We start from the raw sequence: 12,729 nt of genomic DNA, 5'->3' as shown, positions 1-12,729 counted from the left end.
ATTACAATATCAAAAAATCTGAGAGATAGAAAATAAATAAAAATATTGAAATAATTATATATGTTTGAAAACGTTAAATATTAAATTATAATAAAAAAATAACTTAATGATTAAATTATAATAAATGTTAAATCTTATGAATTAATTTAATAGTTTATCATATAAAAAAAATAACTATTAACCGCATCACACACAGACATATAAATTTAGAGAAGCCAAAATCTAGAGATATAATATTTTACTAAAAGTTATTTGTTAGTCTTTAACGAAAATATAATGGAGGTTAATTTAATAATATGATTTTAAGTACAACTTTTAAGAGTTAAAAAGCAGCAAAAGAGGGGCATATAGAAGACGGTCCGTATCTGCGGGGTGCACTGATGAGTGGAACGTGGAACAACGTGGCTGGCTGAATAGAAAGAGCAGAGTGAGGTTCAGATGAATGGGCCTCTTTATTTCCAATTATTTTTACAAATAATATTTATATTATCTTATTTAATATCAATAAACCCACTTATTATTAAATTTAAAGTTAAATATAAAAATAGCCGGTACACGAGTTGTGAGCAGCAACGCATGACTCGAAGCTTCGCACAAATAAATAAATAAATAAATATATTGGTAAAATAGTAAATAGCAAATTAATTATAAAGGAAGATGATGGGGATGGTGGTTCAGAGAATACGGAGAGTAGGGGGAGGCAGCAACGAAAGACGGTGTCGTATTGGTACTACCCGGCGACATCACTGCTCTTGGGCTTCTTGATCTCGACATCTCTACCCCACTCCGTTCTTTATATCCTCTCTTCTTCCCCACCCTCTCTGGCCCTTTCTCTGCCCACTTCAACTCCGCCTGCTTCACGCTGCTCGAGTACCTCCACCAACAACTTACCCTTCCCGCTCTTCCTATATACCTATACATACATATATACATATATATATATATGTATACGCACACGTGTTAATTAATATTTAATTATGGATTCGTGATTAACATTCTAATTAGTTCAATAATCATTACGTACCTGGCACTAAATCTTCTTCCTAAACAAGGAATGCACTTTCTTCCTTCTGTCATCTCTCCCATGCCGATACTCACACACCGTCTGCAGTACACCCTTCCACAAACCTACACGTGCAATATCTAGTCATCAAATATTTTAATTTTACGTTTATAGCATGATTAATCTTATACGTAGTTAATTACCAGACATCGATGGCGAAAAATATAGATGTAAGTACTGCAAATGGTGCATATATTGGAGTGAGGAATCCCGGGACGACGTCGTTGAGGTCTGTCTTGATATCCAGAAGCCATGCTCGTCGCACTCACATCATCATCATACACCATGCTGCTATCTCCAAGTGCATGCGCCCTATGACTGCTGCTTCTTGGGCTAACAACGTGGGTATGATGACGATGACCATGATGATGATGATGATGATGATGAGCTACGTGGAATGAATCAGGAGCGTTCAAATGATCATCTTGGGTCATCATGTGGTGGTTGTTGGACTGATGAAGAGCTCTGTTGAAGTCGAGACTGGGAAGTTTGGTGAGTTTTTCAGGCGATTTGTTGATGGCCTTGTTTTGGATCTGTGCAAGGTCTTGAAAAGTGAGGTTGACTGATTCATCTGGGATTCCCAGATAAAGTTCTTCAAGCTCGATTCTTGCCTTTGCCAATGTTTTTGAATCTCCCATTGTTGCAGAGAAAAGGAAGAAGAAGATGGAGCTTTATGTTTGGAAATTTAATTAGAAGGGTTTATTAACCAGTCAATTAATTAATACGCAAGGCCGGACTAATTAATCTAGATTATTCTTCAGCACCAACAACAATGGCCGGTTGTTAATCAATTAATTAATTGCCGATCATGAATATATCGGGTCCGGGCGGCGTAATCCGGAATAAGCCATGGCTCATGTCAGCACATCACAAGTTAATGGTGGGTCGGATCTAAACCCGGCGATTATTAGTAATAGGACAAAATCGCTGCCTTGGCCGGTTCGTTCAATTGGCAATTAATATAATGTTATTTAATCACGTTATTTCTTGGTTTAATCGACGCTTGTTTTGGCATTTAATCACTATTATGTATATGTATATGGTTCAGTCTACAATATCAAGTCTACAGAAGTCAATTAATGATTTATTTTTTTTATTGTGACTTTTTTTTTTTTCCCACACAATGTTATGACATATTTGGCATTTGTCTATTTTTACGCGGATTACTATGCAATTATATGGAGAAATATTAATATTGATACTACTTACTTTTTATATTAAGACCAAAAAAAAAAAAATCATATTATTGGTTCTTTTGTATTGTAAGTTTAAATTGAGTTGTAAATTTTATATATTTTTATTAAAAAATTATGTTATGATTCATATATATGTATTATTTTATTAATAAAATATATAAATTTTGATTGAAAATGAATTATCAAAAATGTAGGCAGTGAATTAATTTTAATATTTATTATAACCTTTTTTCAATACAAAATAATGTTGTACATAAAATTATGATTTAGTTAGTTTGTTGCAAACATGCACCTCAATCAGATTCCAAAGGAATGCATGCCACTTTTTTTTTATAAAAATATAAATATTAATTTAAATTTTTAACATGTTGTGATTGTTTTAATTTTAAAAAATTAAGTATTATAATTTTTTTATTTATATACATAATAAATTTATTCAAATTTAGTCATTGCAATCTTATTAAATATTAATAAAATAAATTTTCGATTTTATCGAATTAAATATTATAAATCGAATACTGTTAATCCATAATATACCAATAAGGTAACAAACTCTATGTTTTTAACGAATTTTTAATTAATAATATTCAAAGAGTATGTAATATTTAAATCTAAGATCGAAGAGTTGTTTAAAAGAAAATAAATAATAATGAGCACTACTAACCTTTTTTTCTAAAGTATATCTTTGAAAATTTAAAGAAAAAAAAGGTAAATTGAAGTATGTGGGGGTCATAAGTTAAAGAATTGAAGCTTCGAGATGTTAAATTTTAAATAGTCAAAGCTTCCAACACTAATACCCTATTTGGATAAATTTTAGTGATGGTTAATTGATGTATGGTAATGACAGTAATTAAATAACAATTATATAAGATGGGGATGACAAATTTTTTTTATATTTGGATGATTGTATATTAATTTATGTTAATGACATATTTTTGTTTGGATGATATGATGGTATGGTTGTATTTTCAATTAAATTATTAATTTATCCCTATCGATTTATGTAATAATAAATGGTATATAAAAAGTATATAATAAAAAAAATTAAATTCTTTACTAATATAATTACATTTGTATTTAAATAAATAATTATTACAAATTAAATTTTTATATTTAATAAAAGAAATAATAAATTGTAAAGATAAAAATAGAATTAAATATATTATATGACGGTATAAAGAAGAGAGAAAAAAAACATGTCATTCACATACCATCGATTCGGTGGTTTTAAAATTCATCACAAATTTATCAGTCAAATATCATTTGTTATTATTGAAAGTTGAAACAAATATGATTTTTTCATACTTGTAAAATACCATACATTAAAATTATGTCATTTATTACGATACAAATAGAATGTAAAAATTCCATCACATCCCAAGAGATCTTCATCAACTCTTCAATAACGAAGAGCGTCCTCACAAAAAATGTTTCAATCATATTTCAAGTCTCAATCCAAATTTTACTAATGATTCCCACACATAAGATATATATACACACACACACACACACATATATCCTTTAAAAGGAAAGAAACCATGATTTATGCATTTAATTAAGATCGATTAGTGCATGATTTCTGATTTCTTTTTTTCACAAAGAGATGAAAAATGGGTGTGTGAGAAGGTAAGTGATGAAGCAAGAGGGAAGGAAGTTGGTAGTCAGCTAAAATATATGTAAGTAGACAAACAAATAAAACAAAGAGATGGAATTTGGTTGATATAAAACATGATTACTATTTTAATTTTCAGTAAAAATATATTTTATAAGCACCCTATTATTAATATGGTTGGAAATTCGGAAACTAATATAGTATTTTATTTCATCAATACGACAATCTTTTGTGATTTTTGAATTGATTAAATACGTTGCTTTTTCTCCAGACACCATCATCATTGTTCATCCTGCTGATTTTGACAAATATTTGTATCTAAACAAGTAAGGATTTGGTTTGTGTGTATAAAAACCGATTTGAAAATATTTTTTCAGAGACAAAAGAAAAGAAAATGAAAATTTTTGGGGAAAAAGAACACAGTATTTGATGAAGTGAGAGTTTAGGTGTCAGTCAAGTGGTAACCCACACAAATTGGGGTTTCCCGTCGGCCATATCAACAATATTTCCAGCTGAATAAATATTATTCTCAAAATATGCACATCCCCAAACATATAAAAGAGTTTCAGAACTATATTCTCCAAAAACTCTCTGGAGATTACCATCCAAAACATAAAACCCAATGAAAATTGTAAAACAAAATTCCTATGTTTGTTTGTTTTTGAAAAAAAATTAAGAGTACCATTACATTCCCTCAAGAAATACTGCTCCTGTCTAAGCTCTGGGCAGCTCGCAATGCTTCATCACTTCTACCATCACCTACGCGTCCTAGAGATGCAACAAAACCATTCTCTGCTGGTGTGTGTCTCTCGCTCTGGCCATTAGCCGGTGAGAGTAAACAAGGGCCAAGACTAGCCTGTTGCTCAGTCATCTGCTTCATAAGATTCTCTATGTTAGCTGCTTGCAGAAGGCTCATTAGGCTTATTGGAGGTTCCTCAAGTTGCATCTCTTCTCGTTGCGGATGACAATTCAGGTCAATTGAATTGCTGCTCTCAGCCACATCACCCTGAATTCTGTTATGGCTTCCTTCATTATCTGAAAGATGCTTGTGCAATGGGTACCCTGTCATTGCATTAAGTTCTGATTCATTCAGGTTATCATTTTGCTCTTTTTGAGCAGCTTCTGCTTCAAGCTCTGATTGTCGTTTCTTCTTGCGCAACATGAGAGTCTTGAATCGCCTCTTCACAGTCATGCACACATTGCATGTGCATGTGGGCTTATGCTTTCCTTTTCCGCTTGGGGGCTGAATGCACACAATGCATGTACAGCCAGGGCGATGACGGGGATGTTTGGTGGTAGCTCCAACAGATTGTTCCCCCGATTCACCCAAGTTGTCTCCTAGAACAGCAGCACTGGCCAGAGCATCCAAGCCAGAAGGTTCATGTTCTTGGTCTGCCTTCTGGCTTTCTGCATTTCTTCTCCTCTTGAAATCTGGGAAACAATATGAAAAGAGGAAAGGGAGTAACAAAAACGATGTAAAAGAAGAACGCAGATATTCTTGAGTTTCGCAATAACATAGCAGTAAGCATTCTATTTATATTTTTCCAATCAGATTGATGTCTTCAGGGACATCTGCAACAAGATTACAATTATATTGGTAATTTGTAATGGCAGTATGGTACTATGTCTAAGCAGTATGTGATGTAGAACAGGAAAATACTTGAGTAGATCTATTTTGATAGTAAGATATATTAATGTAATTATAATGTTTTCTTTTATATTTTTTATTTTCAATGAACAGTCAGGATCTTATTTAGTTATTATCTATTATAGGATATTCTAATTAAGTAGCTTATTTTCTTATCTTTAGAATTCCTAGATAGAATAAGAATTCCTAGGTTGGATTCTCTAGTTTATTTATTTGGTAGATTATTATTATCATCATTATACAAACATTGAGTATTATTTACTAACTGAGATTTAGATCTCCTATCTTGGTTCTTAATATATTTTCTCTAATTATTGTCTTCAAGCCCTCTTTTTCCTACGTCCGTAAGGTTTCTAGCACCAGCGAATGGCAAACAGGAAGATGTGAACTTGAAGACTCTCCGTAGTGCCTGTTGATATCTAGGCACTTTTCTCCAAATGAAGAGTGTAAATGCAATGATCCAAACATAAACAGCCTCATTATATGGCACCAAATTTAAAGCCAAATCATGGCATCAAGCTTGCCTTGCATGCACCATAAAAGAGTGAACTATTTTATTCACCAATAGCTTTTTCACTCTTACACTGGTTTCCAAGCATAACAGGCTCAAAAACTTCTGCTGGAATAAGGAAGACAGAAGGAAATGACTCATACCTCTACCCACTCTAAGAAGATTCTCCAATTCCTTTGAACTCATCTCCTCCGGCACAGAACACGAACACCTAGTAGCAGATTGTAATCCACTTGTAAACAGCCAAAGCAACCACATCTGACAGCTAAATTGAATATATAACATTTTACAAAAAAAAATTGCAGAAAATGCTGCACCTGCTTGAATCCCATATATTCTCTGTGCATGTCCACTTTGGTGGAAGAAGAACATCTATGGGTAACTTCCTCCATTTAGAGCAATCATCACACTGAGCCCATTGTTCCTGTCCACTGGACATATAATGTAATCTGTTGAGTACTAAATTTATCATCAATTACCACTATCAAACATAGATGACCCATGTCATGAATGTAGTAATGTGAAATTTATTTTACAGGTCAGTCTTTCTACATAACATTAAGGTATGTCGGTTTCATTCTTTCAACCTAACATACAAAAACTTTACTCATAGTAGCTCACCTTGTCTTCTTATGTAGTTTTAGCTAGCAGGTTCCGGTTGTGTATCAACAACCAACATAGTAAGGTAATTGAACACTATGCTTGTTACCCAAAATTACAGTTCAGAAAATGGATACTCTAAGTCTAGGCCATTTGCCACATGAAAATAGTTTTTTTTGTTTTTATTTTGTATGCATATATGCTTAATGCACAAAAATATGTTTAGTTGTTGAAAATGAATATAAAGTTTTGAAAACAATTATTTAAAACTATGGCATTCTTTTGAAACAAGAGATTCTTTTTAAACTTGTGTCATGTTTTCAGTATATAAAATTATTTGAAATATCATGTTAATATTTTCATTATGATTTTTTTAAACCTTGATTTCATTTTCAACAAATATTTTTGTATACAGACAAACTCAGAAAATAAGAAGTAGAAAATAATTTCATGTACTAATCAGAGCCTAACATTTTATATGACAACCGACTCTAAGTTTAGCATCACCAGTGGACTGATCCTCTAGCGGAAGATATTTTTCTTTCAAGATTTTGTCACTTCTACCATACTATAATAGAATATAGTCAAATATATATTATCTATATCCTTACCCAGAAGGCTGAGAAGTGAATATTGTCCTCTTTCCAAAAACCGGGGGTTCCTATATGACATGGACAGCATTTGTCATACAGCTAGCCAGAAACATGATGTAATTCAAATGTAAAACTAAAAATCCAACGTAGCATAAGCGAGAAAAACAAAGAAAGAGATTGACCCTGACCGACTTACATCATATTCTTCAAATTCAAGGTCCTCAATGGTGACAACACTTGGCTTGCTAGTAGGGGGAGGACGAAGCAAGTCCTGTGCTTCCTCCCATGTAAGTCTTAGCTCCAGCACATCTTCACTGTGCATCAGCAACCTCTTACTTTTGGACCCAATATTACGAGTCCTCTTCTTCTCAGCATTCAGAATTGATTGATGTGATGAATCCCCATTCCTGTCTCCATGGCTCTCATTTTTGTGCCAACCAATATCAATATCAGCTGAACTCAAATGTTCAGATAGGGCATTTATGTGAGGGTCCATTCCTCCTTTCATTGTCCCAACAATACCAGAGTAACCACTTACTGTATGCAAACTCTCAATACCACCATTATATGAAGTCTCCTTCAAAGAAGTGCAATTAGGAATGGCAGATGTTCGGGAGTCCTGTTTACATACATGCTTTTTTGTAACAAGTGAAGAAAAAAGTGAATGGTTAAAATAAAAGAGTATCAAAATATATTATACTAAAAAGCCTGACCAGCTGGTCTTCGTTGTTGGTTGCCTTTCGAAAACCTATAACAAGTCTTCCGCTGGGATCTATGCGACTAAATGTTACTGCAAATAGAAATGAAGTTTTGTTAAGGAAAAGGTCGAAGTAATTAAGAAGTCCTAAAAAACAAGAAAGAGGAACTTCTATAAAACACTGATGAGGAGAGAGACACAAATGTATACCAACAACATAACAACACCAATATGAAAATTAACAACAGCATTAGCCTGTAAGTGCTTTGGACATAAATATCTCCATGGCTAGTGCTAACATATAATTAAACCAAGCATAAAAACTGTTATCAATGTGTATGAAAGTATTATCTACTGGACGAGAATGAAAATGAATCATACCAGTATCACCTGCCTTCAATTGCATAGACTGTATGCAAGGAGTTACACCCTCCAAAACATACATCCTACTATTGTTATTGGGCCAAAACCTGAACTGAAATGACCACTCTTTACCCTTAACATCTTGAATCTTTAAAGGAAGGCCCTCTGATTGATTAATAGGAGGAAAATATGCCTGCATAAAAATTCCAGATAATGAAAAATAAGGCTCAAAGAGTGAGAAGAGAGAGAAGAGGGTAGATGAAACTCATAAAAAAGTAATATATCAAACTAGAACATTACCAGAATAGTACAAAGGGAATTGCAGTTTTAAAACTTACTTCTGCACATGCTTTTGGAAGAACCAAACGACCAATACGGCCAGCATCACTGGCACTCAGAACCTTCTCAAAGAGTGGCACAATATTTGAATTCAAACTTGAAGATAATATAATTAAGGTACACACTATGGGCAAACCAATGGATGACAGGGCAATACATATTATATTGGAAACATTCTAGTCCTAAAAGAAAAAACAAATGCTTTAAAAATTAAGAGACAATGAAATAAAACTATCATGGATACTCTCCAGATAGCTGCTGCAGTTCTTGATCGGTAATCCTCGGCCAGTATCGAGGAAGTAAATGATTTTTCCCTCGCCCCTCAACAGGAGGTCTTGCAATTCGCATATGAGGAACTGCACTCTTGTTCGTATCTGAAAGTGCAGTGTTAGATCTAGAGGGTTTTGGCAATATAGGGCGAGATTGTTGCCCCTGCTGAAAAGAAGGACCTTTGCTCTCTTCCTGGCCATCAGCAATCCCACTTGAAAAGGGCAATCCCCGGCTTAAGGTTCCTGATGGTGCTCCCAAAGTCATACTTAAAGATGGTTGAGCTAGTGAATCACACATATTTCTAGTGTCTAGGATTGATCTACTATTGTCTGGTTTGGCAAACTTAGATGATCCACTTGATGATTTAATTGCATTTGATAAACTTGTGCCAATTTCCCCAATTGGATGCATGAACTCTCCTTGCCTGTCTTGATTGAAAGATACATTTGTATCACCTCTTTGAGATTGAGGAAAGAGGTCAGGTTCATTAGCCTCCATAATTTTGCACAACTGAGACAGTCTTTCTCCATCAACATTATTACCATTTTCAGCACCGATGACTTGTACATTATTGGTAGTATTTATCGTTAATCCACCAAATCCATGAGATATTTCATTTCTCCTTACCTGAACAGAAAGAATAAAAAAAAAAAAAAAACAGAAAAATCATGAAAAACTCAAGAACGCCTACATGTCTAGTGACCATTTAATTACTCTGACTACTGGAACTTAAAAATTTTCATCCCTGCCATGGTAGATAATAAAACAACTCGGCTGGAAGCATCCTCAAAGAAATCATTTGGAGCACCTACAAAATGTGGCTACCAATACAGTTTTGAAAAACAAGGCTCCCTCAGACAGCACTGGAATTTTTCATGGCAGTTTAAACCATGCCCGTTATCGGAATTTAAGGAATGGTTTACATGTTATGAAACATGACTGGAACTCGGGACCAAATAACTATCACATATGCAGCATGTCCATTGTTTAAGTTCCCAGTCTGTTTGAACAGGTTTGATACAGATGAAAGTGAAACTGAAGTATCAACAGTTACCTGTGCTGACATTGCTTGCAGCGTGCACATGCATTTTCAATCATGTGCAATCATGCATAGCTTTATTTTCCAGAAGCATATGTACCAGCACTTAGACCAACAAAGATTGTTTAACCATGCAACTATTAAGTTGATAATAATGAACAAGGTGAAATTACATTTCTAGTTGATTAATAAGTAAACAATCAATAAGTTTCTTACCAAATTCAACTGAGAGCTCTTTGCACAACCAGTACACCCAACACCACCATAATCTAGGAGCTGAACTAAAGACTCTGAGGCTATGCATCCACAGTGAAGACGCTGCCATACCAGTTTCAAAAAGACTTGAGATATTCAACCCATGCCCCAGAAAAGGGCACTTGAATAGAACAAAATAAACCAATTACCTTACTGCAAAAGTAACATTTCCTCCAACCAGATTCTTCTGAGTGAAATGTATCACAGAAAATGAAACTCTCATAGGCAGATCTAAAACATATAGCAGCAAAAGAAAATTAGGAAATATTTGAAAACCTACCATTTCTAAACTAAACAGACAAACTCAAGGAAAATTGTGAAGAAAATATTTACTTGTTCTTTTTTAAAACAAAAAGTATTAGATAGTGTTTGTTAAACCAAAAAGCTAAAGGTTTTTATCTTATCAATTAACATTTATAGATTTTGAAGCATGAGGTGGAGAAGTTTATAGATTGTGAAAAAAAATAATGGAAGTACAAACACAATTTAATTGAAAAATGAAATACAATAAATGGAGAACAATTATGCCATACAAATCTAACAAAAATTAGCATAATAAATTCACATGTACCTCACCACAGAAGTGTAACATCAGTTAACCATTAAGATATTAGTAAGAAATCATTATCTGGAAGGAGATCTCAATAAAATCAAATGTTATCAAAAATGAATTCTCTTTTCAAATGTGATATGGAGCATCAATTGTGCAATAAATGAGAGCATTATCAGTTGTTCACTAATAACCCATACCAGGTTACAGGCCATGCACTTCCCTCACATCAGACATTTGTATTTATATAATGAATAAATCTATGTCATCAGATTAGTAGCAAATCTTGTCCAAGTTTGGTTTTCTCTTTCTGGGATAAGATTGACAACTTTTCCAAAACAATGTAGTAAGATAACCAATTTTTCTAGCATAATATCATTACCCAATTCAGTAAACATCTTAACTAAAAAATCAGTTAACTCAGACCAAGGATAGTACCAAGTGAAAAACGTCAGAATTGAGCAAATTACAGAGGTAGCCATAATGTGGTAGAGTTTATAGTTGTTCTCTATATTTATAGGCCACAAGAAGTCATTTGGAGTTCACTTAATTTTCTAAAATTCATAAAGCCTCAAATCCCAATATGAAGTAATTACGCTGTGATTTAATTTTTTTGGCTAAAAAATTGCATTATGGTATTAATGAAAAGTTATCAGCAACCTCCACATTATTGGATCATCATTCTAATGCAATAATAAGTTGGTAAATTTTTCCATGATTAGAACATACATTCCGAACAAGGAGCCAGCCAACGTTGGATGAAAACAAAATCCCTCGAACGAAGGATTTTTTTTTTTTAATCAAACGTCTATGCTCAAAATTAATATCCATGGGAGTAAAAATTCATTGAATCGAAACCCAATTAGCGAGAAAACTAAAAACATGCAGAAATCAATACCCATGTTAAACCATACTACGCGGCAAAACCTGCATCCCCAAAATGCCCCTTTTTTTCTCTTTTAAATCACCGAATCAACCTTGATCAATCCAAATCCAAAGCGAGAAGAAGCTAAAAATAGAACAAGAATTACCCGCAACGGAAGCAGAGATCAGCGTATCCGCCAGATCCCAGACGCCAGCCTTTCTTCCATTCATGAGTCGTTGCCGTCGCACATGACGTGTTCATGCAAATCTTTGACCCCATTTGACTTCCCCCACCTCCCTCAAAATCAAACTTCCCCATCTGCAACACGAGAAAATTAATCGCAATCAGAATCGAAACCCTAACATCCCTTTTCACGACAACACAGAATTCGTCAAGAAATCACCTCAATCATGAAAAACAAACGGTTCAAAACATGCACAATACAGCATCATCATGGTGATGATAGTAAAGGAATGTGACCAACCTCGTTGAAATCAGTGAAACCCAAATCTTGAGAACACTGATTCAATCAAGAGATGAAGAGAGCCGCGCACCCAGTAGAGAGTGAACTGGGTTAAAAGGTGGTGGTGGCGGCAGTTAAAGCAGAGGTGAGTAAAACGTAACGGGGGTTTGGATTTTTGAGGAGGAAGGTGAGATATATAAAGACCAAAACAGCGTGCCTGCGTTAGTTTTGCGTTATGGGTATATGAGAGGGAGAGAGAGAGAGAGATAGAGAGAGAGAGAGAGAAGAGAGAGAGAGAGAGTGCATGCAAAGCAAACAGATGCATAAAATGCATGCACGACACTTGAAGACACACCGCTTAACAAAGTCGTCTTCTCTGTTTTCTTTTTCGGACAGTGATACGGTGACCGGGCGGTTTCGTGGGATTCCGTGACCTGTCAAGTGGAGTTGATATGAGGATGGTGGGTGGGACTGATTTCATCACCCATAGTCGCACCCTTTTTAGAAGAAACGCCTCCCATATCATGCCACGTAAGGTCCGCGTCTGCATGTGAAAAAACATGAAACTTGATGCTGGTAAGATACAGTTGTCCCATACCACCCATTTATATTTTTTCTTCTTTTTCCCTCTCTATTACCATATTAACTAACCTAAATACATCTCT

At 34.3% G+C, this 12,729-nt stretch overlaps 2 protein-coding genes across 3 annotated transcripts; both read right to left on the bottom strand.

Annotated features, from left to right (window-relative positions):
* Nucleotides 1–305: 305 nt before the first annotated feature.
* On the bottom strand, nucleotides 306–2,116 carry LOC148268973 (uncharacterized). The gene is made up of 3 exons (XM_088212329.1): nucleotides 1,207–2,116; nucleotides 1,025–1,128; nucleotides 306–913 (listed from the first exon to the last, which is right to left on the bottom strand). The coding sequence occupies exons 1-3, from the start codon at nucleotides 1,699–1,701 to the stop codon at nucleotides 646–648; spliced, it is 867 nt and encodes a 288-aa protein (XP_088068455.1). The 5' UTR covers nucleotides 1,702–2,116; the 3' UTR covers nucleotides 306–645.
* A 2,251-nt stretch (nucleotides 2,117–4,367) lies between these two features.
* Nucleotides 4,368–12,484, bottom strand: HSI2 (B3 domain-containing transcription repressor VAL1). 2 transcript variants are annotated; one of them, XM_088214096.1, is made up of 13 exons: nucleotides 12,005–12,484; nucleotides 11,768–11,919; nucleotides 10,336–10,417; nucleotides 10,148–10,249; nucleotides 8,867–9,519; nucleotides 8,622–8,718; nucleotides 8,302–8,476; nucleotides 7,937–8,013; nucleotides 7,420–7,842; nucleotides 7,242–7,291; nucleotides 6,348–6,461; nucleotides 6,174–6,241; nucleotides 4,368–5,302 (listed from the first exon to the last, which is right to left on the bottom strand). In XM_088214096.1, the coding sequence occupies exons 1-13, from the start codon at nucleotides 12,011–12,013 to the stop codon at nucleotides 4,566–4,568; spliced, it is 2,739 nt and encodes a 912-aa protein (XP_088070222.1). In that variant the 5' UTR covers nucleotides 12,014–12,484; the 3' UTR covers nucleotides 4,368–4,565. The 2 variants fall into 2 exon arrangements, with proteins under 2 accessions (XP_088070222.1, XP_088070223.1); XM_088214097.1 differs by having other exon boundaries at nucleotides 12,086–12,484.
* Between the last annotated feature and the right edge of the window lie 245 nt (nucleotides 12,485–12,729).

The sequence above is a fragment of the Carica papaya genome, chromosome 2 (assembly GCF_054855325.1).
Source record: "Carica papaya isolate Zhongbai chromosome 2, ASM5485532v1, whole genome shotgun sequence".
In the NCBI taxonomy this organism is placed as follows: domain Eukaryota; kingdom Viridiplantae; phylum Streptophyta; class Magnoliopsida; order Brassicales; family Caricaceae; genus Carica; species Carica papaya.
The sequence above is the reverse complement of the archived record's forward strand: the minus strand, read 5'-3'. Positions and strand labels throughout refer to the sequence as shown.